The 26,314-nt window shown below is 38.5% G+C and overlaps 2 protein-coding genes across 7 annotated transcripts in view; one reads left to right on the top strand and one right to left on the bottom strand.

Moving 5' to 3' along the window:
* The window catches only part of LOC109199747 (macrophage mannose receptor 1-like), a 26,510-nt gene extending 6,680 nt beyond the window's left edge, over window positions 1-19,830 (bottom strand). The window contains exons 1-6 of the mRNA XM_019355063.2: window positions 19,769-19,830; window positions 19,499-19,550; window positions 18,618-18,686; window positions 17,555-17,893; window positions 5,907-6,233; window positions 5,677-5,768 (exon numbers count right to left, since the gene is read on the bottom strand). Coding sequence (XP_019210608.2) covers window positions 5,677-5,768; window positions 5,907-6,233; window positions 17,555-17,893; window positions 18,618-18,686; window positions 19,499-19,526 — 855 coding nt within the window. The 5' untranslated portion in view covers window positions 19,527-19,550; window positions 19,769-19,830. The remainder of the gene's footprint in view (window positions 1-5,676; window positions 5,769-5,906; window positions 6,234-17,554; window positions 17,894-18,617; window positions 18,687-19,498; window positions 19,551-19,768) is intronic.
* Window positions 5,964-26,314, top strand: LOC106097219 (uncharacterized). Of its 6 annotated transcripts, none has more exons than XM_025900531.1 (3): window positions 5,964-6,091; window positions 23,434-23,527; window positions 24,913-26,314. In XM_025900531.1, the coding sequence occupies exon 3, from the start codon at window positions 24,943-24,945 to the stop codon at window positions 25,933-25,935; it is 993 nt and encodes a 330-aa protein (XP_025756316.1). In that variant the 5' UTR covers window positions 5,964-6,091; window positions 23,434-23,527; window positions 24,913-24,942; the 3' UTR covers window positions 25,936-26,314. The 6 variants fall into 6 exon arrangements, with proteins under 6 accessions (XP_025756316.1, XP_025756317.1, XP_025756321.1 ...); XM_025900532.1 differs by having other exon boundaries at window positions 6,077-6,194; XM_025900536.1 differs by lacking the exon at window positions 5,964-6,091 and adding an exon at window positions 19,084-19,938.

Raw genomic sequence — 26,314 nt, 5'->3', positions numbered from 1 at the left:
CAAAAGCTGTAGGAGAAACAAGCTGACGACCTGTGAAAATCTCAGCAGGGGTGCTTAACACCTCGGGACTTGCACCAGAAAATAAAAAAGCCAGTAATTCTAGGGGGTGTTGGGTTTAGGGAAGTTACGCAAATTTGCGCAGGATAGTAAACCTAGTGTTAAAGAATGTTAGCTACCGCTCATCTGCAGGCTTTATTTAAGTGGAAAACTTCCACAACAGAATGGCGCTGCGAGCAGGGTGGTCCGTGTGGTCGCTGAACAACGGTTCCGTGGACGGGCTGATCACCCCTGAGGGAAAAGGTACCTTTGTCCTACCGGCTGTTGAAGCAAAGGAAATGGAGGAGTCACGGAGCCGTGTGTTTCAGTGGCCACCGAGACCATCGATTTTGAGGGGACTCCTGCAGATGGGTGAGTGATAGCTAACTTGTAACAAGTCACGAGAGTTTTGTGTCTGGCAAGAAGTGAGCGTGTTGCAGCCTTCGGGGAGCCCAAGAAGGTGTGTTACGACCTTCCAGGGCAAGAGCTCCGAGGGAGTCTTCGTGTAGAATCATGGAGAGTCTTCGTGTAGAATCACGGAGTGACATCTCTAGCGTCTTCTAAAAGATCCTAACTTCTTCAAAGGAGACTGGGGGTGGCGGTGTTCGTTCCTTGGTCCGTAGAAGGCAAGGAACCTCACGGGGACGCCTCGTGTAGTAGGAAGAGAATCTAGATTCCAGGGGCAGTCAGCGGAGCCGGATTAGTGGCTCGAGAGGCGACTGCGGCAGACGTTCCACCAGGCGGCCAGGGACAAAACTCAATGTTTGACTGTATGGTAAGAACTGAGTAAATGTGTGGTGTGAAAGATTGCAGAGAATGGTTGTGTGGGAAAAGTTGATGTGTGTGTAAAAAAAAAAAACCAGTGAAAAATGGGGTTCAAAATGTTGAAAATAGGGAACAAAAACAAGAAAAAAAAAAAAAAAAAGAGAGGAGTGTAGAAATGTGCGCAAAAATTGTTTCCAACTAGCGGGAGAGGGTGGTACTGCAGGCCACCAGCTCCCCTAGTGTGGACACACAAGAAATTTCTTTTTAGCAAAATTGTTGATGAAAATAAGCAAAATAGGAAGAGGGTTTGGTGATTTTCAATGTAGAACAACTACAATCTCTCTGGGTTTTTAAGAAAGGGGACTTCAGAACCAGAGAGGGGAGACGTGTTTCTTTAAGCAGTGATAAGAATGATCAAAATGTCTCAGTGTGTCACTTGCAGGTGAAGAGCAGACCCTGATCAATTTTTCACGTGCAGCAGTCGGAAGAAATTATAGGTTAACATCATTAGAAACACTCAAGCCAAGTTTTGGCTGAATTGTTTTACAGCTTAACTTCCATGTGTTTGTCACCCTGAGAACACAAGCTCCAAGAATCTCTCCCTGAAGACAAGAAATGCAGTTCCAGAACAACGAGATGGATATCAAGAGCTCACAGCAGTGTCCTGAGCAGTGAAGAAAAGTTGCAGCAGCAGCTGTGCAAGACAGCGACAGCAAGGAGAAAAATGGCATCATCATGACTGGATGGATGGATGTGCATTTCCAACGAGCTGCAACTTCACTGTGTGTGAATGGACCTTTGAAAAGACTGTCTGAGTTGGACATTTGCCACTTTTGGAGCAAAATGGCAAGATGAGACAGTGGAAAACACAGGACAAAGCTGAAAGACAACTGACTCTCACTGGACTGCTGCAAGGGGGGAGAGATGAGATGAGACCACAGTGGAAGGAGCAGGGGAGAACATGGCTGTTTTTAGTATGGGAAATGAAATTTGGGTTTAGGAAACTGGGAAGAAAAATGACTGCCTTGCGTGGAGAATTGAAAAGTGTCTGGAGCACCGCAAAGAGGAGAGGTACACAAAAATTACACAAACAGAAAAATGCATTAATCCTACTAACACAAACACACATGCAATGAAGCTCATGAGGACCAAACAGTATTTTAAGCATGCATTGCTGTTACCATCATCTTGTCCGGTTCACTTAGTGGGTTAAGAAGTGATACATAGACTAGTGAACTAGTATTATTTTGGGGAAGGATGATTGAATCATTGCAGGGGTGAACAGAATGATGCAGGGGGGTCAGATGAGTGGAGACTAATAGATTATTGAGTTTCTTGTTTCTGATGTGTGGGGGAGGTCTTATCATAACACACATCTGGGTACATGGGGGAAAACAAAACTCATTATCTAATAGAATATTGCTGTTGTGTGAGGTGTGACTGGTGGATGAAAGTTTTGGGGATTTTGCATTTTCTTTGGTACCACTTTTAACCTACCAATTAGTTTTGTTTTGCTCTATAATTCTAAGAGAGTATGCTTAGACAACTTCTAAAAAGAGGCCTTCATATTTTTTGATTTTTAACAGTGCACTGAGATATTTTTTGTTTGTTTTAGCAATTTCCTCTTTTGAAGCAGGCCTGCAATATCGGGATCGAAAGCGCTACACAACATGTTGAACAATCGCAAGTGAGTTTCTCCAAAAAATTAGAATGGGCTCAGGAGAAAGCCACTTATTTGGGACAATCAGAAAACAAGTCCCTGTCAAAAAGGATTCAGCGAGGTAATCCAGTCTAAATTCTTTTTCTTTTTTGAAATGACGTCATTGCTGGCAGTAGAAACTTATTGCGTCACGAGGTTCTACTGTCAGCAAATAAAAATGGGAACTGACTGGACTGACAAAAGCTTGACTGACTTGACACCAGTATGCAAGATTGCACCTCCACCCAGACAGTGACAAAAGGGTGGATGTATGTATGTTTCTTTTACAGGAGCAGAAAGGTGACAGCAACAGGTTGTAGGGGCTTTTGGGCCGTGCTGACTTAACCTTTTAATTGTCACTTTCTGTGTCTTTGAATTTACCAGCGGTGTGTTATTCATGACCTTGTATTGTTTACAGTGCAGAGGTCACTGTGAGAAAGTGTGCATACAGATGCGCTGCGCTAACATCTATTCTTCCACAGCAGAGGGTTAATCATATGATCCAATCACATGATTTACAGCAGGACACACCGCTGGCTAATGTTTTACCTTTTCTTAAGTCAGGGCCTGGAGTGAAACTACTCCAGAGGAGAATCCCTGGGAATTTTTCAGAGACAATGCACAACTTCATTGTGCATGTCTAATTGTGCTAAGCTGACATAGGGCAAAAGAGGGTTTTCCGTGGAAGCTTTCATTTTTAAATTGCAGAGACCGTGACATGAGGGATATGGAAGGATTGACGCAGATACAGACCACGACCGGGAGAGAACGCTTCAACAGGACCAGCGAGAAGCAAGGACCATCTGCAGGACAGCAGACAAATGACAGTGGGCTGCACCACTGGGCTTCCAAAGGATTGTCACGAGGAGATTTTGAACAGCAAAATCTTAAAATAAAATGAAAGAGTTTCGCTGAAGTTGAGGAAGACAACTAAGGTGTACGACGTGCTCTGCCTTAAATCTACAGCCGCATTGGAACGGAAATCGAGGGATGAAGAGAGCATGCCAAGCTCCAAAAGTGACAGCACAGAGGGAGATCAGCATTGGAATTATGACTCTGTAAATGTAAATGGGACTGGGAATGACCATCTAATGCTTTTTCACTTTGCCATGCAAAGTACTTTGACACTCTGGAGAAGACCTTTCCTCTGTATCATTGTTGTTGCCATTTCCATGTGAGAGCTTAGATTGGGGGGAAGATTAAAGATGAACAAAGGGTGGTGAGAGAACAGTGCAGTGAGGATACACAGTGTGAAACTCCTTTAAGTGTAAAATAATGTTGATGTAATATACAGAATGTTGGGAAAGAAATTCTGGTTTTAATGTGATTCTTGATTTGAGAATCAAAGGGTGGGATTGTAAAGGAATTTCTTTCACTTATGTATTAATCACATTATTTTATTGTAATGCCTTGGTGCCACTGGATTTTAACATGTCTGACACCCATACTGTAAGACAAATGGTGGGGGTCTAGTTAGGAAGTTGGGGGAAGCAGACAACTCCACAGGAAGAGTCTTTTGTCTCTTCCAGGGAGTGGTGAATCTTAAGGTGTGAAACATCCGTGTACTGCCTTTTGTTCCTGGAGAAGGTATTTAAGTGAGAGCCACACTACTCTCAGTGAGACTCTGCTGACCCTGCCCCGTGGTCATGCAGGCTCTCCACCAAGCTTGGTTTTCTGTTCTTTGTGTGTTTTGATTAAAGAATGTTAGCTACCGCTCATCTGCAGGCTTTATTTAAGTGGAAAACTTCCACAACACGGTTTTCACTTCACAGGTGTTTAGTCCTAATGGGAGAACAGTTTGAGAACAGAAAAAAACACCCCAGCACAAAAAGCACATGACTGTCAATACACCGTAGAAACACAAGACAGGCAACAAGGATGGGTAAGGGTAAGAGAGAGCCGGTGTAGACAGCGCATCCGGTCCATGTCTGCGCTGGTCCAGTAGACTCGCCATCTGCCCCGGGAGTGTATGCATGTGTGTGTCCTGAGTCAGCTGATAAAGTGACCTTCGCCCTGCCAGGCTAAGTAAACAGTCTTCCAGCCGACCCAGGTGGCCTTGCGTAGGATAGGAAGGAACAGTCTAAACACCGTCTGTTATCAGCATGAGAATTTGTTTTGTTCAGGTCCAGCCTTGAGACCACAGCTGGCCCTGAAATGGTAGCCGTATGAAATGATGGTGGTTTTTCCTTTAGTGCAAACAACTCATGTGAATTTCAAAGTCGTTCTAGCAATCTGACACTGGTCTCTCAATCTCCAGTTGGAGAGCTGTGAGCTTCTCCGAGATGTTCTCCAATTTTCACTCAGAGGTCTTAGTCAGAGTGTTCACGGCAGCCTCAAGCTTCTCTAAGATCTTATCCGTGCTGCGTTCAATGAGCCCATTTTGAGAAGTCACAACCCGTCCCATCGCTTCAATCACAGCAGGAAGGCTTGTGGGGTTTTGAACAGCCGATTCCGCTTTCTTTAATCTTCGATAAGCCAGGGCCATGGCAGCTCCGATCAGCAAGAAAACCGTTATCATGGTTCCGAACAGGTAGATATCTTCAATGTCCTCAATCGACAGTCCCGCCAGGCACACAACCCTCCAGTTATGCCACCCGTCCATCATGTATCCGGGCAGGGCACGTCCCTCCAGGACACTCAGGCTCACCCGAGCCCAGACTTCTCGTTGAGAAGAGGGTGTCAATTGCATTCAGGGACTAGTTGATCAAATCCATAATTCCTCTTTTAGGTAGAAAACTGTGAGAGAGTGTTCCAGGGCAAGAGTAGAAAATAGACGAGACTAGACAAGGACACAAGAAGCTAACTAAGCAGGGAAGGGAGAGGAGAAAAGTGCGACCGCCTTGGTCAAGAGCCAAAGAGAGATTAATTAACTAAATAGTGTATTAAAGCCTGTAAGATTTTAGGGAGGAGGTAGTTCAACCTTTTGGTCATTAACAGGCTGGTCCTGGGCAGGACTAATGTGAGTTTCTTCATATTCCAAGAATAGGGACAAAAACACTCCATGTCTCTTTTATTCTGAGTGCTATTGATGTGATTAATGGTTGACACTACTCAAGAGTTTTTCCCCTTTTTGCTTACTGGTATTATTTTTCTGTTGGTAGTTTTTGTTTGTTGTGATGTTTTCTGTTGTTTTATGAACAGTTAAGAAACTGTGACCCTTGAATCTATGTTTGTACCTTCTGCAGGAGTAAGTTGCAAGCAGTGAGGTCAGTGAGATCCACATCAGACTGCACCTTTATCCTTATGACCATCTTCTTTAGTTTGACATCTGCAGAACACAAAACAGAAATATGTCAGTCGTTATCATTGTTTTAAACCAAATTTTCATGCCAAAATGTAAAAAATAGAAAACGTCTTTAGATCACAATATCAATGAACATATTAGTTTTGTGTTTTCGGAACTTACCTCCTTGACACATGAATGTTGCTTTCTGGTTACAGTCAGCTGGTATCCAGCGTCCCGTCTGTGATCCTTCCACAGAAACACAGTTTCCACTATAACTTCCGCCTCTTTTCCAGTACCTGAAGGAGGTCTTTGTTCCATCTGACCAGACCCAGGAATCTTTAAACAGACCCATCCACACCCTGTAGGTTAGTGCATTAATCGCTAAATTTTCCTCTTCTGAATGCACACATGCCAGATCAGTGTGCTTCTGTCTGCAGATATCCTGACTGCTTGGCCAGGTTTCTCCCTGTAAGTAATACACATACTTCTTGCTGCCATCCTGCTGACCTAGACACACAAAAAAGACAGGAGTAAAAGGAAATCAGATCTCATATTTCTGCCAAGAAAAGTGTTAGTTATATACAAGCGATTTAGTGCCAGATTTAATAACAGCAGGGTCACAATGTTTCTGGTGATAAACACTTGTGAAAAACATAGGTATGAACTTTATTATTTTGAGGGCACATATATATATATATATATATATATATATATATATATATATATATATATATATGTACAGAGCCGTTTCGTTTGCAACCGACACATCACTACTTCTTTATAAAAATCTGCTTGTTTATGCGCTGCTACTGTGCTCCCCTGCTGTTGGATTATGTTGGTCATTGCTGATCACATGTTAGTTGACAAACTGAACTTTTTATTTCCTTTAGCCGTATGCTAATCTGCTTAGAAATTACGTTACAGCTTATTTCACAAAAGTAAAACTGTATGGATATAATTTTTAGGAGAAAAACGCATCAGTTTTTACACAATGAGAGGCAGATTTATTATTTTTGTGAGTATTCCTGTTCAAGCTAGTAGATATGCTCAAAGTTCCCAGACCCTTTTTCTTGTCCATGAATCGCTTAGTTTTTTTTCTGTTTTGATTTGTAGTTTTGTGTTCTGAACCATTTTACCAATGTTTCAACAACACACTCTGCTACCCTTAAAACTTTGTTTTAAGGGTAGCAACCTCCTGAACTTCCCCACCATTGATTGGCCTATTAGATTATTTCTAATATTAGTTAGCAGATATATCCAGGAATATATCCTTTTGAAAATATTCAGTTTTCATAGTAATCTGTGTGGAATTACAGGGATTATTTTACATAACCATCATCTTATCATTGCATTAATTATCATTTCATCAAAGCGTTTATTGAAGCTGCTGGCATTATGTTATAATTTATATTATAGGGGTTATCATAATCAAATATTAACATGTTTATTACAGGTGCAGTTATAACTACTTTAAAATGATTGAGTTAAATATATATGTATCATAACTCATATGCTGAGTATACTGTTACAGTAAAATAGTAGCTGAGCAAAGGCCTGAATGTATTCAGCTTCTTGTGGTATTTGAGTTTGCCTAGTTACAGGTGACGGAAGGATGTCCAGTCCAGGGTGACCTCAAAGGCCTTAGGTCATCACCATATTCGGAAGAGTATGCCACAAGGAGGAACCTCTATGTTGCATTTAATTCTTAAAATACATGAATGTTCTGTACATGCAAATTATGTGCTTGTAAACGCAAGAAGGGGCGTTACAATACCCTGATGTTATAAAAGCAATCTAGAGTGTATTTTGGGTAGAGATGTACAACTGTTTGGCAGTTTACACCTCTCCACGCTGCGTGCATTAAAATCAATCGTTTGAACGACCTCTTCTGGACTGTCATTGTTTTACTCTCATCCTCAATTTCGAACCCGTAACATTTGGTGCATTGGCCGAGGTTGAGTAGAGAGAGTTGGAGGTTGAGACTGAGAGGGTCCAAGGTGCTCAAACAGGCAGACACGAGTCAGTGGTCGAAGTGAGTGGACATAAGCCGGCTTATTCAAAGGTAAGGCACTACCTGTTGAATTATTTCCAAACAGTGCTGAATTGGTTCTGACAAAATTGAAAGTCTACTCACTGAAAATTACTGGTAAAGGTCTGTTTTGATTTTGGTGAAAATCTCATGAGAATTGAAGTGGAAGTAATGATAATGTAAGGTTAAGTGACAGTACTGATTAAAGGAAATGCAGTTGGACTGCTAAGGAAAGAGAATTTAAAGTAGTTGGACTACTGAATTTAGGATTAGGTAATTTGGAAACTGTATATGGTCATGCAGTTATAATTGAATATAAAGCTGGGCTTGGACATCAATATAGTCGGTTTTGTGGTTTCATAGGATGTCTTTACAACACAATTAAATTTCTGTAGAACGGAACTGTGGGATGTTCTAGGAAGCGCATTGTCGGAAGGTGACGCTTCCAATTTGTCGGTGACGATCGACATCTTCCTCTGGGAGGGATAGTTCACTTGGCAAGTGTGGAGAACAACGACGCTCCTAAATAGCTACTGATTGGATCAGTTTACCGTTTGGAACGGTTTATGCACTTTTTTGGGTAGTAAAGGTTGGACCTTGGGCGTTGGACGCTTTTAAATTGACTTAGGAACTTTAGCAATTAGACCAGACACAGGTTGGACCTGATACTGGGTCATTGATTATCAAAAACTTGGAGTTTGTCCCTTGGAGGGTTAATTCAAATTTTGTCTAAATTATGTAGGTTGTGCAATTTAAGGCCTTGTAAATATTATTTAATTTATCAGACGTCTCTGTGTTATAATTTTTATGTTTGTATATAGGCTCTGTCTGCCACGGGCACTGCAGCAGGCTGTTTATTTTGAGAGTGTGTCTGTGTCTATGTAAATGAGATGCCTGTGACTTATTTAGAGTGACATTTCCTGTTTACTAATGAGTAACTAATGACTGACTGCAGAGACTGGGTTCAGGACGACTTACGTCTGTGTTTTAAGGGAAGAATTGCTTTTATTTCTACTTTGTTGGCATTACGGTTATTAAATATGACGACTACTTTATGATACATGTAGAATTGGAGTATGGGTTTTGCTTTACACGTCCCTGAACGACGTAATACTTGCTGAAAGTAATAGGACTTGTGTTTTATTGACTGTTTGTACTGACACCGTTTTTTAACATTTTATAACAGTTTGCGTAAATACATATGTTGGATTCAGGGTATTGTGTAGTTGAATATACATGGACAGGGGATGTTTATGACGTAACCTGTCGATGTCACGCTGTGGTTTCAGATACTCATTACGGCTTTTTAGTAACTTAAGTAATAAGGCGATCAGAAGAAGCATTATTAGATTTTGCATGTAGTAGTATTGTTATATTTCGGGCCCTGGAATTATACTGTAGGCAGGATAGAAATCTAAATCCCACTGACGCTGATTGAAAACACATAAGTATATGCACTTAGTACACCCACTCAAGAAATTATTGTGTGACTGATGCTACAAAACTGACCTAAAGAATGGTGATGTGTGTGGAGAAGTGTTAGTTGTCCTGATGTGTGAAAGAGCGCTATTAAAATGTGTGTGAGTGAAATGAAGGCATATTGCTTTTAGATAAAGATTTAGTAGAATTACTGATTATTTGTAGACTGTGAAATTAAAAGGAAGTCTCTGCAGAAGCTGTAGAAACAGGAAACCGTGTGTGTGTCTGGGACAGGAAATGCATGCCCATAAAAGGGAAGCTCACGGTGACAAGTGTGCACCCAGAGTAGAGAGAGAGATTTAACTCTGGGCAGATGAAGCAAAAGGGAGGTTTTAAGATAAAAATGAATATAGTACTAATTATATGCTTTAGTGTGCCAATACAGGTGGACTCTCTCAACATTGGAACCTTGAGTTCAGCAGCAGAAAAGTAGATTAAAAGAATTGGGAGAAAATAAGCCAGTCTTTGGCTCGAAATTGTGCAGCTTGAGCTCTCACTTTGTCCTTGACCCCGAGAAGACACGTAAAGGACAGTCAATTTCCTGATGAAGACCGATAGAACATCGTGGACGTGAAGAAGTAACGGAAGCTAAAAGACAGTGCAGGCGAAAGCAGTAACACTGACAACGACTGATGAGTCCAGCAGCATGGAAGAAAGCACGTGATGCAACATGCATGCTGGTGAAGAACAGCGTGATATGTCTGCTTGAAGCCACTGACTGTCATATTTGCCAAGCTTGGAGCAATCTTGGAAGAAAAGACTGAAAAGATGGATGCAGAAGAAAACACAGCAAATGAAAATAAGACTGAAGGAAGAGGAAATACTGAAAGATCAAAACAGAGAAGAAACACACTGTGTTTGCTGGGGCTCTGAAGCCCGAACAGGACACTGTGAATGAAAAAGGACCAGTGAGAGATGAAGCTGGACGAGTTTGACTGCGAGAAGATAGGAGATGATTGGATTGAAATTGAACCCTGAACTCGTGATAGTTTAGGGATGTCCACCATATCACAACAAAGAGGTAAACAATACAAAAGGTAAAGATAATCAAAATAACTGACAATTATATTAATGAATAGAAAACACACATATACAAATTGTTACATGTGAGATTATTTTCGAAACGATTCAGAAGTGAGATTGAATGCTGAGCTCAGCGAAAAGATGCATAAATTAAATATGAATACATGAAAATGCAATGAATACATAAGGATGCAATGAAGAAGCAGCTTACACTCATGCAATCAAGAAACTGCTTACACTTAATTAAGATGATCACCTGGCATGCAATGAAGAAAACAGCTTACACTGCATTTACATGACCACATAACGCAAGGAAGAACACGCTTACATACATGACATAATTGGTATTTTTGACTAGAAAAAGAGAAATGGGTCGTTTAGGCGTCCGTGATAATAATGAAAATGTTTTAGTTTGTTATTTTCAGGAGTAAAGCAGACCCGGACCAATTCTCCAGATGCAGGAGTCTGAAGAAATTACAGGTTAACAGGAATGGATATGTTAAGGCAAGTTTCTGGTTGAATTGTTTACAGTGTCCAGGAACCTGACAGCAAGCCCTAACTGGCGGCGGAAGATCAGGAGGGCTGTGATTTAAGGTGGGGAAGTAAAATTTGGGTTAGTGATTGGGGGACGGAGAAAACTGACTCTTTAACTGGAGAATGGGAAAGTGTCTGTGAGACTGTGAAGCCATATATGCAAAATAGCACACACAAACATACGCAATGAAGATCGGCTTGCTACTTGTATGAGTGATAGAATGGTGTGAATGTTTAATAAAGTGGTTGACATAGTTTAAAAGGGTGACTTAGGAGTGCTCTTGCACTGATTGATCAAAACAAGGGATTAGTATAGAAAGAAAATGAAAATAATTAAATAATGTGATGAAGTGTAATCATGTATTTCGTTTGCCAAGTTAAGTTGTTGAGATGTGACTCAGTATGCAAATTAGTTAGGGAGCTTATGTGACTGATGACAGAGGAGGTTGCTGTGTGTGTGCTTGAGGCCTTAGAGGAGAAGTAGACTGTTACGAGCTGAAAATTTGATTAAGAGGTTTATAAATTAGTGTTGACATATTGTGAGAACGTGCTTATAGGTTAGGTTGAATGTGAGTTTGGTAAAGTGCTTAAAGGGGGATGTTGTGTACGAAACGGTGAAGCTTTTTACGTTTTGGGTGTGTTGGATGGGTGAAATTTAAGATTGTTGAAGATTTTTGAGGTTGTTGTTTTAGTTTTAAAGAGGGAGTTTTAATAAACATGGACATGTTTAAGGGGTTTTGTAACAGTGCACTTATAAAGAAAAAACCTGTCAGGTGATTTTGTTTGGTACTTTGATGAGCTAATACTCAGCTCTCTTTTTTCTCATTTTTGTTGTAAGCAGGCCTGCAAAAGAAAACAATGAATAACAGCGCTGACAATAGTCTCAGGAGAACAAAAAGTAAGGTGACCTTGTCCGAATTACAATGGGTCAGATTGTGGGTCCCTGTCTAAAAGGATTGCAGCGAGCCAATCCAGTCCAAAAGTATAAAGAACTATTTTCCTAGAAAACTTTGAACTAAAAAGAAAATAGATGAGTATATAAATTAACTGAGTTTACTGAAAGTGGAAAATGTGATTATTTGTGCAGACGTCTACCACTACCAGATGTTAATGCGTGTGAGTGAATGTGTGGGAATGGACAGGTGAATGGACGGACCAGGCAGACCATAGGTTGGACCACCTGGACACTGACAAAAGACTGGACTAGGACGTTTCAAGGATGCAGGCTGTGGATGGAGCCAAGAAAGGATTTGACATGATGAGTAATTTGATTTCATTCCTTAAACACAGGTTTAAGCTCCGGAGCATTTATACATAATATGATAGGATTAAACTTTTCTTTTAATTGCCTAACCTGAGTGAAGGATTTTGAGTTTGTAACACATGAGATGTGTCACAAAAAGGGGGGTGTTAATATATGCGATTAGCTACATGAAATGTGCTGTTTTAGGGTTACTAAGCAAATGTCTACGTGACCTTTGCCTAATAACCTTTGTGATGATAAACTTGTTTACTGACTTGCTCTCTTGTAGAACATACAGACTTAGAAAAGGGGAACTTCAGCTCTGAGTTTTGAGAATAACTCTGTTAAGTTGACAGGAAACACGTCGGAACAGCCATATAGGGCAAATGTGTTGGAGCTTGTAATTAAATGTGGGACTTGAAAAGAGGAAGCAAATTTGGTACAGGACGTACTTGAGATGATCAGATGAGAGAAGGAGAAGGTCAGGAATAGTTTAAACTAAGATTGAGAAAGTAAATGGGGTAAAAGGGGGTGTAGCTTCAGGGCAGTTCACAGCCCGGCGTAAACGCAAGGTGCTGTCACACAGCTTAAGTTATTTGGGTGATTTATTTTATGACAAAATAATAAGGAAATATTAAAAATATACAACACGTTGAGAAGATCTCTTATGTTATATTTTAGTGTTTAACATGGAAGATGCCTCTCTGGAGCTTCTCTCATGATGCTACTCCACCAAAAGAAGTTCATTTATAGAGACTATGTCAGCTCCCAAACAGACAACAACAAACCAAGACTAGCAAAAAACAATCTGAATATAAATAATAACAAATAAAGAACAATACAGAATCCAAATCTGAACCAAAGAACAAAATAGTGAAATGTGGATTATTGGGTTTTTCTCTGTATATATGAAGCATTTGTAATGTGTATCGGCTCATTATCTTGTTTTATGTACTTTAATTGTGAAGGCTTGTAGAGGTCAGTTTTTACTCACAAACAAGTGCTCAGCCAGACTGAAAAACAGGAAGTTTTAGTGCACAAGGCATATTAATAAATATAGACACAAAAAGAGGAACTCCCCATATAAACAACGTTGAAAATGTGTGAAGTATAAAGTACCGAAATAACACTATATAAGTCACAGTGGATGATTCTAATGTTAGAGAGCTCTTGCAACTGGCATCTGAGCTGTGCAGAGGTCTCTCTTAAGACAGGTATTTATGTAGGTTAGCATGAGGTTGAGTCCAACAGAAGCAAGGCACCCTAAATGCGCACAGCATGCAGCAGGGGCTGCCAAAATAATATAGGAAACAGCACATGTAGGGAGAGAACACTCACTAAAAGTTCTAACTAACATAGTGTGGTGGCTTATGTGAACTTGCAGGCGTTCACTATGACATCATTAGCACAACAGAGACTGAGTAAAGTTTTAGATGCTCGAAACCTGACATTTACACATGAAGGAATCAATATGGCAGATTTAATGGGATTAGGAGGACCTAATTATTGTACTAAGACAGCAGAACTTGAAGGGAAAGTCAGGGAAGATTTAAAAGCAGGACCTGTTGGGATTGGGGATTTAGAGATTTTTTATTGCTATCATATAATCTGCCTTAGGATGACTGTGTTAATAACGTGTTGTACAGTATTATTTTATGTTTGTCATAACAGTGATGTCTCTATTTACAGGTTGAGTTAATTTTATACACAATGCATAACTGTGCTTGTTTAGAGTTGATGTTCCGTCCAAAAGGGTTCTAAGCTTCACTGGTGAGAGTGTCCAGGTGATACATGTTGAGGGAAGATGAGAACATAGCAGGTTAATTGCATGCACCTTACAAACACACATGATTTATATATAGGCCAGGCCAAAGGCCTGGACTTGATGTAGCTTTCAACTTTACAGCTCCTAATTTGCAGGAATGGCGGGGAGTGTAATGAATGAATGCAAAACATGCTTACAGACACAAACATGACAGGGGTTTATTTTACAGGGTAAAGGTGGACCACAGGTTGCTTTGTTTCTGCTTAGCAACTACTGAGGTAAAAGGTGTTAAAGATAAATATGCAATAAGTGAACAGGAAATGTGTGAAGGTGAGCCGGGTGAAACAAAATGCTGTAGATAATGGAAACTTGTCTAACTGCCATTAACAGTAACTTTTGCATGTTATGTATATGCTTGAAGCCAAAAGAGGCGTAAATCCAGATAGAAAACTTTGAAGTGTGCTTTTTAGCGGAGATTTAGGCTGATAGGGGGAGGGTGCGTATTTTACTCTGTGTTTAATAAAACTACAAGCGTTGCTCACACACATAAAGAGTATTGAGATTGAAGAAAGTTAATATACTGGATAGAGCCCAGAATATGATAATACATAAGTAAAATCAAATGTAACGTTTGATTTCACTTTTATTGGGAAACAATCAGGCTAGAAATGTGAGTAACCTATGTTTAAACTGTGAAAACACCTGGGTTCATTTCCATAGAAAAACTGTAGAAAAAACAAGAACTCATGTCAGGAGGACCAACTTAGAAAATGCACCTGAAGATGGTCTCATGAAGAGATCTGCTGTTGGGGTGTGCTGAGACTGGACGAGTATTTTAAACAAGTGAAGGAGAAATGGTTGAGTGTGTGTTTAAGTGTAGATATGTGCTTGATATTGATATATATATGTATATATGGGGGTTTTCATAGTTATTCTAAATGGCACCTCAATAGTTTAATAATTAGCCAAGAAATGTGTATTGAACTCTCCACATACATTGAAACTGCGCAACTCTCCGTGGGCCATGCAATCAAGCAACTGTTACATATCTGCATTAAACTAGCCAACATAGACTCACCACCACATGATGCAGGATGTTGCCCTGCAGTGGGGGCAGAAAATAATTTGCAAACCAGGGATCTTATGTTGATTATCATATCCTTACTTATGTACACACACACACACAGAAGGGAAAAATTTCAAAACAAAACAAAAAACAACTTCCCTTATCCTGTCAAGCACAGGAGTAAAATAAAAATCTCTTTGGGCTCTGTTAAAAATTTCTTTAGTAAAAGTGTAAAAGGCCAAACCTAAGAGGTTGGGCAACCCGGAAAGTCCCTCCAAAATCAGGAGTTAATAGTCAGGAAACATTTCTCACTTTAACGCCTTATATCTGAAAAATGATTGACTCATAGATGCAGATAGACATACAAGTGCACATACATCCAGATGTGCATTTAGACATTAAAAGTGTAGAGGTATGTACACACAGATTGGCAAACCGGTACAGAGTCTAACTGAAGAGCTTAACAAAGCAGACGTGGCAGTAGGGTTTATCATTTTGCCTGATATGATATTGGGAACCAACTTTGAATAATGACAGGAACCTTAGATGAACACAGTAGGTTAGTAAGGTGTAGCAGAGAGAGGGTCAGAGCGAAGGTAGTGGACATGGGAATGGTGTAGTGACGTCTTTGGAAGACGTCAAAAGAGGGAATTGTGGAATTACAGGGATTATTTTACATAACCATCATCTTATCATTGCATTAATTATCATTTCATCAAAGCGTTTATTGAAGCTGCTGGCATTATGTTATAATTTATATTATAGGGGTTATCATAATCAAATATTAACATGTTTATTACAGGTGCAGTTATAACTACTTTAAAATGATTGAGTTAAATATATATGTATCATAACTCATATGCTGAGTATACTGTTACAGTAAAATAGTAGCTGAGCAAAGGCCTGAATGTATTCAGCTTCTTGTGGTATTTGAGTTTGCCTAGTTACAGGTGACGGAAGGATGTCCAGTCCAGGGTGACCTCAAAGGCCTTAGGTCATCACCATATTCGGAAGAGTATGCCACAAGGAGGAACCTCTATGTTGCATTTAATTCTTAAAATACATGAATGTTCTGTACATGCAAATTATGTGCTTGTAAACGCAAGAAGGGGCGTTACAATACCCTGATGTTATAAAAGCAATCTAGAGTGTATTTTGGGCAGAGATGTACAACTGTTTGGCAGTTTACACCTCTCCACGCTGCGTGCATTAAAATCAATCGTTTGAACGACCTCTTCTGGACTATCATTGTTTTACTCTCATCCTCAATTTCGAACCCGTAACATTTGCCAGATATTTCAGTTATTTTATTGTGGACCAAAAGTGGTGAATCAGACCCTCAGAATGACACCACTAACATGTCTACAAGTCAACTAATGACTTTTTCTTGTCTTTGTTTTTAGATATAAATAACTAATATAAAATTACCTTTATCATTATCCAAAATAATTTATATTAAAATCATTAGACAAATTAAGATCAGATTAAGCAGTAGAAACTCCTAAGTATGGGGCGCCGTTTGTAAAGTGAAACATGCTGAAATTAACGGCAACATGTTTCCACATTTAGCTGAAAACCTTACAAAAACATGTTTTTTTTGTTTTATTTTACAAAAACATTTTTTACAACATTTTGTAAAATATTTGTAACTTTACATATTTAAAACACAATGTTAAATGTCAAGTCTAAATGTTAAATGTTAAATCTAAATGTTAAATCTAAATGTTACAGGAAACTAAATATTCAGCTAACATGCAAATTTATTGTACAGCTCAACGGAAATACCAAAATGAAAGCTTTACGAAAACTTCTGGTGCAAAAGTGTGCCGGTAGTGGTCAGATTGTGTCTGCTCTCCCCTGATAGTCACTTCTCCCTGCCATGAGCTGCTTCACATCTCGCCTATGAGCATGTTCAGCGATTTAACTGAAAACATCGGAAGATCCGTTTTGTCGGCCAAAGATTCAGCAGTAGTGGACTCTCAGCAGCTGCAGTCTCCACTTCATAATTGCTTCAGCACAAGTCCAGCTAAATCGCTGGACATGCTCGTAGGCAAGAAGTGAAGCAGCTCATGGCGGTGAGAAGTGAGGGGGAGAGCAGACACAATCTGACCACTATTGGCACACTTTTGCACTGGAGGTTTTCGTAAAGCTTTTGTTGTGGTAATTCCATTGATCCGTACAATAAATTTGCATGTTCGTTTCCTGTAACATTTAGATTTAACATTTAACATCTAGATTTAACATTTAGATTTAAATATAATATTTACATTTAACATTTAGATTTAGATTTAAATATAATATTTAGATTTAACATTTAGATTTAATTTAAATATAATATTTAGATTTAACATTTAGATTTAATTTAAATATAATATTTAGATTTAACATTTAACATTTAGATTTAACATTTAGATTTAGATTTAATATTTAACATTTAGATTTAACATTTAAAATTGTGTTTTAAATATGAAAAGTTACAAATATTTTACGAAATGTTGTAAAAAATAACTCGAAAAAACATGTTTTTGTAAGGTTTTGAGCTAAATGTGGAAAAATGTTGCCGTTAATTTCAGCATGTTTCACTTTACAAACGGCGCCCCATACCTAAGGTCTCAGAGTTGCTGTTAATATTAATCACTTTGTTTTTAAGGTGTGTTTTCATCTACATTACTCTAATTGCATTACTTACTTTCATAACACACATAAGCTTTGGTTACACCACATGGCACGTCATTCCAGAAGCCATCAGCATACATCTCGCCACATGACTCAATGCCGCCATAGTTGTCTGGTTGATTAAGGCTCCATTTGGTGAAGTCTGCTCTGCCGCTGCCATCAGACCACAGCCACCTGTTGTACTGTCCGTTGTAAAGTCCGATCCATGTGGCAGTCGCGTGACTGTCCAGTGTACTGACCAGGTGGTTTTCTTCATACATGTTATTTATGGTGGCCAGGTCAGAGTACTTCAATCTGCAGAAGCTCTGAGCCTCATACCAGGTCAGGGATTCATTGATGAAGTGGTACTGCACTAAAAAAAGAGATTAGCTTATCCTTTTTATTGAAATATAGAAAAACAATATCAACACAGAGGTTCAATTTGTCAAGGATAATTAGAGCACAGTGGTCATTGATCAGTGGTTGTTGATCAATGGTCATGAGAATTTGCATAATCATGATGAAGGAACTGACCTCACAGCCCATTGTTCCTTCAGTGGGCTGATTTCAGTCATTATGCAAATGTACTGTTTATAAGTTTGGGGAAACCTGCAGTCAGCCGAGACTGAAGTCACTTGGATGAGTGACGAAACGTTTCTCCCACTGAAAACGCTACGTCCAGATGAACAGAATCAACTTTTGGAGATTTACTTACTTGGATGATTGAGAATGCATCAAGACACAGGATGATGAGGGAACAGGCAGTAAGTGGGAACAAGGCTTAAGTACTAACAGATAACTATAAAGAGGAAGTAGAACTAGACATGACACACAAGAGGTTTAAGACCACCAAAATAAAACAGGCAGTAACAAAAGACGGGAAACTCAGACAACACAAAGCCAGAAAAATAAACAACCACCAAGACCAGACTGAGCCGGAAATAGAACCAGAGGGAGGCAGGAAATACCAGAGTTATATAAACCAGACTGAAAGTATGAAATCAATACAGAATGTAATTTTATTTAAAATATTTGCTCATTCATGATCAATTGGTAAAAACAAACAGAAGAGGTTGCTGCTGTGCAATCTTATTTACCTGTTTCTTTGGACCCTGTTAAAAGCAGTGCAGTCGTGATGGTAGTCATCAAATACAACAGGAAAATTCCTGCAACCCAAAGAAGCAGAATATCAAACGTGAATAAATATTTAAATATTTAAATATTTAAATATTACTCACATATCTTGGCACATTCCTTTACAAATGTACAATTTCACCTGTAAATCAACTTACTAGATTACTAAGTACTTAATGATCTAATATGCATTAACCACTACATGAATTATGAAAAGGACTTTTTATATCGAATAAATAACTAAATTGAAAGAGAATTTACAAAAATCACACACATGATCCTACTTTTGGGCTCCATTTTTTTCATTTATATGTGCAGGTTGACTAAATTATTTTAAAAGCAAAATCAATTACCTTTCTGTGTTGATAGTGCACAATTATAATTCTCCTTTAACATTAGTCACATCAATTACTTGAACAATCATAACACTTCCATTGGAAATACAGATGTATAGATGGTATATAATTTTCTATTGTAATGGTTTTAAATCTCGCTAAAACCTCGGCATTAGTAGTATTGTAGTATAGTGGTATGAAAACACAAAAGAACACTTCAAATATGGTCGCACAATGGTTAGCAGTGCTGCCCTACAGTAAGAACATCCTGTGTTCAAATCCGACATTTGACTTGTGCCTTTTTGTGTGGAGTTTGCATCTTCTCTCCATTTTTAGGTATCCACTTAACTACAATCATATCAATTCTGGTGTCTGCTTGCTGGCTTCCCATTTAAAATATTTAATAAAAAATTTGGAAATGTGTATATGCCAATTAATGTTGTCTTTTAATCATCATTCATGAAATTAACTCAGAAAATAGAGATTGTGTTTTCAGTGTTTGGATTTACCTGAACAGACAACAGTTTTAAGACACATCGCTTCAAAAATAGAAGAAGTAGTCTGAAAGCATAACAGCAAAAACCAAAACAGCACCTTTAAGTCATATACATTTTCCCCTACAACAGTATATCCATTTACATCAATAATTTAAAAAAATCAAAACATTTGGTTGTCATTATTATTTTGTTACCCAGCAAAACAAAAAGCATCACAACAGAAGGAATTTAATAATGTAATTAAATTGTGAAAAATAATTTATACAAGCTTTATATAAGTACCTGATATGGTCAGCTGTAGATTTGTGTTGCTTATGAACCTCTCTGTAGTTCTGAAAGTCATTTTATTTACACTATGCAAAGCAATTATGGAGAAACTATAATATATTTGGTTACAGGTGTGCCATAAAAGATTTAAAGGGCCAGTGACAGTCATCTGGTGGAAGCTTGAGGTAGGAAATGAAGATCTTGCAGACCAGTGTCTGATTCTTGCATTGCCCTCCAACTACTGGTTGCATTTGCTGGTCTGTCAAGGATCTTCCCCCACAACCTGATCCAAATCACACAGTTCAATTTATTTTATTTACATCAATTCGAAAATCATAAAAACAATAGTCACCTCAAGGCAATTTATAATGTTAGCCACAGACATTATAACAATACATCTGCCTTTGAGCCCTTGGCAAAAGTGGACGGTAGAAAGTCACTTTTGACAGGAAAAAAACACCAGCTCAACAAGGGGTAGCCATCTGAGTGGGGGTGATGGGAGGACAATGGGAGGAGCCAGGTGGATACAAGTATGCTCACCCCTGCTCACTGCCTCTCACTGAGGGCAACTCAGGAACTGAATGCGGCACCCCTTCCCTTGGTTCCTAAGCACAAGCCATGCATTGAGGCTTGACCACATCTAGCTAGTATTTCTCATACTCACACACTAGATCATGTTCCTTCCCCACCAGAGAGGTGACATTCCAAGTCACAAGAGCTAGTTTCAACAAACACCAGGGCCTCCATCCTTGAATGCCACCACAACACACACTGCACTTCCTGGTGGTGGTGAGCCCACAACAGCTCTTAGATGTTGTGGGCCACGTAAAAGTACACACACACACACACACACACACACACACACACACACTTACTTGTGTCTGACTCCCTCCAGTGATGAACAATGAGACAGCACTGTAGTTGTTAAATATTTTACCACTGTGCCAAAGTCAATTAGATATCAGTATAACATCATATCAGTTCATTTCTGTGCCCAAACTATGCAACAACCCAGAACATCATTTTTTTCATGCCCACTTCATATTTGTTGGTAGTATCATCAGTACCTACATTATTAGTATTGTGTATCCTTACACAACTACAAGAAGAATTTGGTTTTCACTCAGATCTAAGAAATAACACAATAACACTGCAGGGTATTAAATTAATGCAATGCAGAGGTTAAGGTTGAGTGGGGTCATCTTCACAAATGCACAAATTAAATTCCCTTTTTATTCTGATTAAAATTTTTTGTTAATGAAAAACAGCATAGAGACAAATTAATGCAGTGCATTAAGTTTTGCAGTTAAAAGATTTTCTCCCTTCTAAGATTTCTTCCAAATTTCATAACACAGGACAATTACATGCATACCATTTCTTCTGCATTGCACCACTCACTACTGCATATGTACTGTAATTCATTGAGAATCTTCCTGCAGATATACATCTGCAGGAAGATGTATATGTGAAATATGTGAAGATGATAAATGTTGCACATTTATCCACAGTATTTCTGTATAAATCTTCTAGCCACACTGAATAAGCCACAATGAATAAGTGTGGCTGGGGGGGACACTCTCAAAGGGTTTAAAATCTGGGACTCTCTAGCAATTGCTCTTAGAACTGAAGAAGCTTCTGGGATGAGAGGCGAAACATCTTCAAGGAAACTTAAAGAAGTCCTGACGTTTTCATTCCAAGACATATTCCCAGAGAAGTTGATTATCTTGTTAATATGGTTACATCACTGAAAATGGCTATGGAAGTGATGGCTCCTTAGAAAGAGAAAACGGTGGTACTCCTTGGGCTCTCGCACTCTGGGTCCTCTGGATGTCTGGAGCCTGGATCTCCTCCATGCCTGCTTCATGCCCTGGGGGACGGGGCTATGGGCCTCCACACCCTCTAGCAGACCGTTACATGGGAAAACCTTTTGTATACAAGCGCGTTGATCCACACAGGTGTGCACACGGGTGTTCACTGTTCGTAGACATAAACTACACCTTTCTTAGCTGCTACTTCAAAGCACATTGTGCGCTGTCTGTCCTGCGTGCTGCACAACAACTTTCAATATTTAGTATTTACTGCTGTTCACACTCAGCTAGATTAACGTGATGGTGTTGTGTTTAGTATGTTGCTTTGTTTTTGTTTGGTTTTTTTTGCTTGTCTTCTCTTCTTTTTCTCTCAACAGGTGATCCAGGAGATTTTTTTTTTTTCTTTCTCTTTGTCTTTGTAAGAGCCCTTTCTCACTGTCCCTTTTCCCTTCTGTTTTTCTTTTCCTTCCTCTCTTTCTTTCTCCCTTTCCTATCCCCCCGTCATGTCTGTCCCATCTGTAACAACTGAAAATAAAATAAATAATAACAACAAAGTTTGATCAAATGGACCAATACGGCAATGCCATGATGATCCATTTGGCAAAATAAATCCATTTGGTATCCTTGTTGGTCTTCAGACAACAATTCTGACGGCTTAAGAACCAAATGGGACAGACAAAAAAAAAGAAAAAAAAAAGAAAAAAAAAAAAAAAAGAAAGAGAAAACCTCAAGTCAGAATTACTTGACTCCCTGGTATAACTCTCAAACACCTTAGGGCGTAAACTTTAGAGAACATATTATTTCACCATTTTAGAACATCTTGATTTATCCATGAAAAAGAGTTTGTTGTTGTTTGTTGAAGAAAATGAGACCCATCCCAGATTTTCCTTCAGCACTGTAGCAAGGCTAGCAAAGAGCCAGCACTCAGCTGAACTATCTGTTGAGTATCTGTTGAGTATTCCTTTAACCTTAATTGTTAGGGTTAGGGTTAACCCTAACCCTGACTTCATGAATTTCCTAATAAATAAAAGGTTAACAGTTAGATGAAAAAAATACTCACAATCATCTTACAGAATAGAGACAGTATCATTATGTATAGCTTCTTTCAATACTGTTGATATTTATTTAGAGTCCTTCTGTCTTATTGATCCTTCTGAACTTCAATAATCAGCTCAATCAATCAATTTAACTTCCTCCTCCATCTTTTAGTTCCCATGCCTTTACGACTGTTCAAATTATCCTATTATTAATTAACACTTAAACCTCAAATATGATCAATCTATCTCTATTAATAGGCTACATACCGCAGGCCTTTAGGGTGGCAATAATCTGACCGTTTAAAAAGTCACCTTTTGACACAGCTATCCTAGCTACTTATAGGCCAATCTCAAGACTTTTTATCTCAAAAAGTCTTGAAAGACTAGTTTTAAAACAGCTAACTGATCATCTGCAGAGGAATAGTTTACATGAATTTGAGTTTTAGTCAGGTTTCACAGCTCATCACAGTACAGAAAAGGCTTTAGTGAAGGTTACAAATGATCTGGAGCTGGAATCTATCCCAGCAATATGGGTTAAGAAGCAGGGTACTCCCAGGACAGGTCGCCAGTCCAATGCAGTATTAACATAGAGTGATACACAACCGTTCACTTTGGACTGTGGGAAAAGGCTGGAATACCCGGAGAGAACCCATGACCAGTAAGAGCAAGATCATGATTAATGCTCATATACACAGCTGAGTCATGAGCATCAGCTGTGCAAATACAATGATGTTGTGCGCCATGCTTCTCTAATATATTTGTAGCTATTATCAGGCAAAAATACTTTACATTACTAGATAGTTTTTATCACTAAATCTTTATCCTAAAATTGCAGGTGAAACCAGCCAACTGTGTCCACCATGAAAATGACCACCACCCGTTTTTATTTGAGCATTCCACCCCAAAAGTGGCTCAAAAAAGTTTTCCAGGTAAAAGCAATGTTTAATCCTTTAAAGCCTAAGGCATGAAATAATTGTTGTTGTTGTTGTTTTTTTAAATTGAGTGTTTATCAAACCTTTTGTCAAGTTAAAAAAAATCAATTATTAATTTGCATATAGAGTTTTTAATTATCACTGTAGCTGGAAACTACTCTTCGGTGGTGTTGAATGACAGTGAAGATGAAACTTAAACTCAAAAACAAATCTCAAGTACGATGTGTTACGTGTCGTGACTAGGATTACAATCATATTTGCTACATCTGGCATTGTTTTTCACATGATGGATGTTGCATAATGCAAATAGAATGAATGTGGCAAGAAGATTTTATTATCTTATAAAATGTTGGACTATTTTTTTATCTCATATTTTGTCAGCAGATTTCCCCAGGCTTCAATAAAAGTATAAAAAGTGCAAATGTTTTATATCTTTTACATCATATAATCCCTCACAATTAAAATTAAGTAAATTAAGTTTCACTGTAAACAAATGTGACCAAAGTTAGATCACATTTCACCCAAAAGAAACGTGCATTCAGAGTGCTGCCTGCTTTCAAAGCAAATTCATCTTCACTCTGTTTTATTGTAATTCTGGTCACTGGTTAAAAGTGGGTGTGTTTGAAAATCACGTGCCACAGGTTTTACAAGGCACTTCAGAGTCATAAATATACGAAGCAAAGAGACATGTTTGTCACTCAGAAGCTTTTGCTTGGCAACAGATGGTCAGTACCTACAATTAGGAGTACACTGTGAGTGTTTTCTTACTTTTCTAATTCGTTTAATGCTGATAAAAGTATTTGTATCTGTGAAAAAGTAAAAATTCTGCAGTTTTATCAATAATAATTTTCTCTTTACACAATGCAAAAGAAAATTGGTCAATGAACATAATGCATTGTGTGAAGATATAAAAAGAAAAACATGTTGAATGTGTTTTGTTAATTTAAAAAAAAAATATGTGTTGAGGTGATTTTAATATTTTTGCTGTGGATAACTTTTAGTTTTCCTGATTTCAATGAAGTATTAAGCAGATATATTGCAGTCTTAAGTAAGTTGTTTTATAGGCTAATTTGCAAAATATGTCGAATTTAATTATGACAGCAAAAACATTAAAAGTAGCACAACAGGCATTGAGAAATTTTTTTTAGAATTTAACCTTTAAATGGCCACATTGTGTCCAAGTGGCATCATGGATGACCCTTGCTGTATAGTTATATTTACCATTGTTTTATACATAAAATATTTCCTCTTATGACTTTGTCAATCTGCATCGTAACACTTTTAACATAAAATGTTCCACTGGTGTGGAAAAGATTATAGAAAGTTATGTGTGGTCATGTAATGTTTAAAACATTTCTCTTTTACTTTTTCTCCTCCATTAGGTCGATAAAACTAGTTAAGACCAGCACATAATGGGGAAGACCAGAGCAGGTGTTTATGAAGACCGCAATTTGGCTGGAGGAATTCTTCTGTTCACCTCTCTGCTGGGCCTGGTTACCTATATCTGCGTCTTCTTTTATCAGCGCAGGCTCATTAAGCACATCCGCTGTCCTCTTATCTATATGATCTGTGTGGATATTGTAAATTTTTTCATGGGAATAACTGTAGGAAGTGAATATCTTGAGTATAGCTCCAACTGTAGAATCTCTTGCAGTTCTTCATGGCTTTCAGTCGCATGGCTGTTGACCAGATTATATGGAGTGATTTTACATCTTCTGACCTCTGCTTGGTGCCTGATTCATCCAAAAAGTGAATCCAAACAGTGCTATTTTTTTACAGTAATTTCCATTTTGACTTTAGTTTTGTCCCCTGTTTATGCATTTGTAAAAGAGGTGGCCATCTACGTTTTGGGAGTTATCACCATTGGGTTGGCTTTGGGTGTCATTATAAACTTCAGATTGTCAGCTGCATCTCCTGCACCTGCCAAAGAGAAGAAACTGATCACGACACTCGCCATGTATATTTTCTTGGTTGTCTTCCTCCCCAGTTTTATTCTTGAGTGCCTATTCAACATCATTGGCACCTCTGACATTGAAATAATTTATAAGAATGCTCTATTCTTCACAAACCTTCAGCTAATTTTCAATGGCCTCCTGTGTTTCTTAATCATGAAGTTGTCTGCTGGTGCAGAAGAAGAAGAAGAAGAGGAAGAAGAAGAGCAGCAACAACCACAACAACTGTTGCAACTACAACAGCAACAACAGTGGCAACAGTCACTACATGATCAGTCGCAACAACCACAAACTCAATGGCCTCAGTGGCAACAACCTCAAAAACGTCAGTGGCAACAACCACAACATCAGTGGGAGCAACCAGAACAACGTCAATGGCAACCACCGCAACAACAGGGCTGGAGACGTGATGCTTCTGTATTTACTATACATAATGGACGAAACTCACATTAAATTGCTGCACCAGACTACTGTGAGTTCGTAGATGGATATGTTGGACAAACTCATCAACATTGTCTTTGTCTGTGTACATCACTTTCTATTTTAAACTTATTTTGCTTCATTTGTTAAAGAGGGATGGTGGCTTCACTAGAAGTTAATCTCCAGCAGTAATTAGAAGATTGCATTTCTTGTCATATTCATATTGCAGTGAATGTAATGAAGATAAAATCCGAGTTGAAGATCATCATTGTACTCTCACTGTTAATGCTTGATTTTAAATCCAATGTATATCAAAGAAAAGCAAGTAATTTATTTTTATAGAGAAAAACATTATACTTTACACACTTTGCATTCTAAAACTTCCATTCAATAAACAAATGTAAAAACTTTT

This window comes from Oreochromis niloticus, linkage group LG3 (genome assembly GCF_001858045.2).
Source record: "Oreochromis niloticus isolate F11D_XX linkage group LG3, O_niloticus_UMD_NMBU, whole genome shotgun sequence".
NCBI lineage: Eukaryota > Metazoa > Chordata > Actinopteri > Cichliformes > Cichlidae > Oreochromis > Oreochromis niloticus.
Note: the sequence above shows the minus strand (reverse complement) of the source record. Positions and strands in the feature narration are given on the sequence as shown.

Excerpts from the sequence above, each read along its gene's own strand:
- LOC106097219 (XM_025900531.1), top strand. The coding sequence starts at position 24,943 with ATGGGGAAGACCAGAGCAGGTGTTTATGAAGACCGCAATTTGGCTGGA.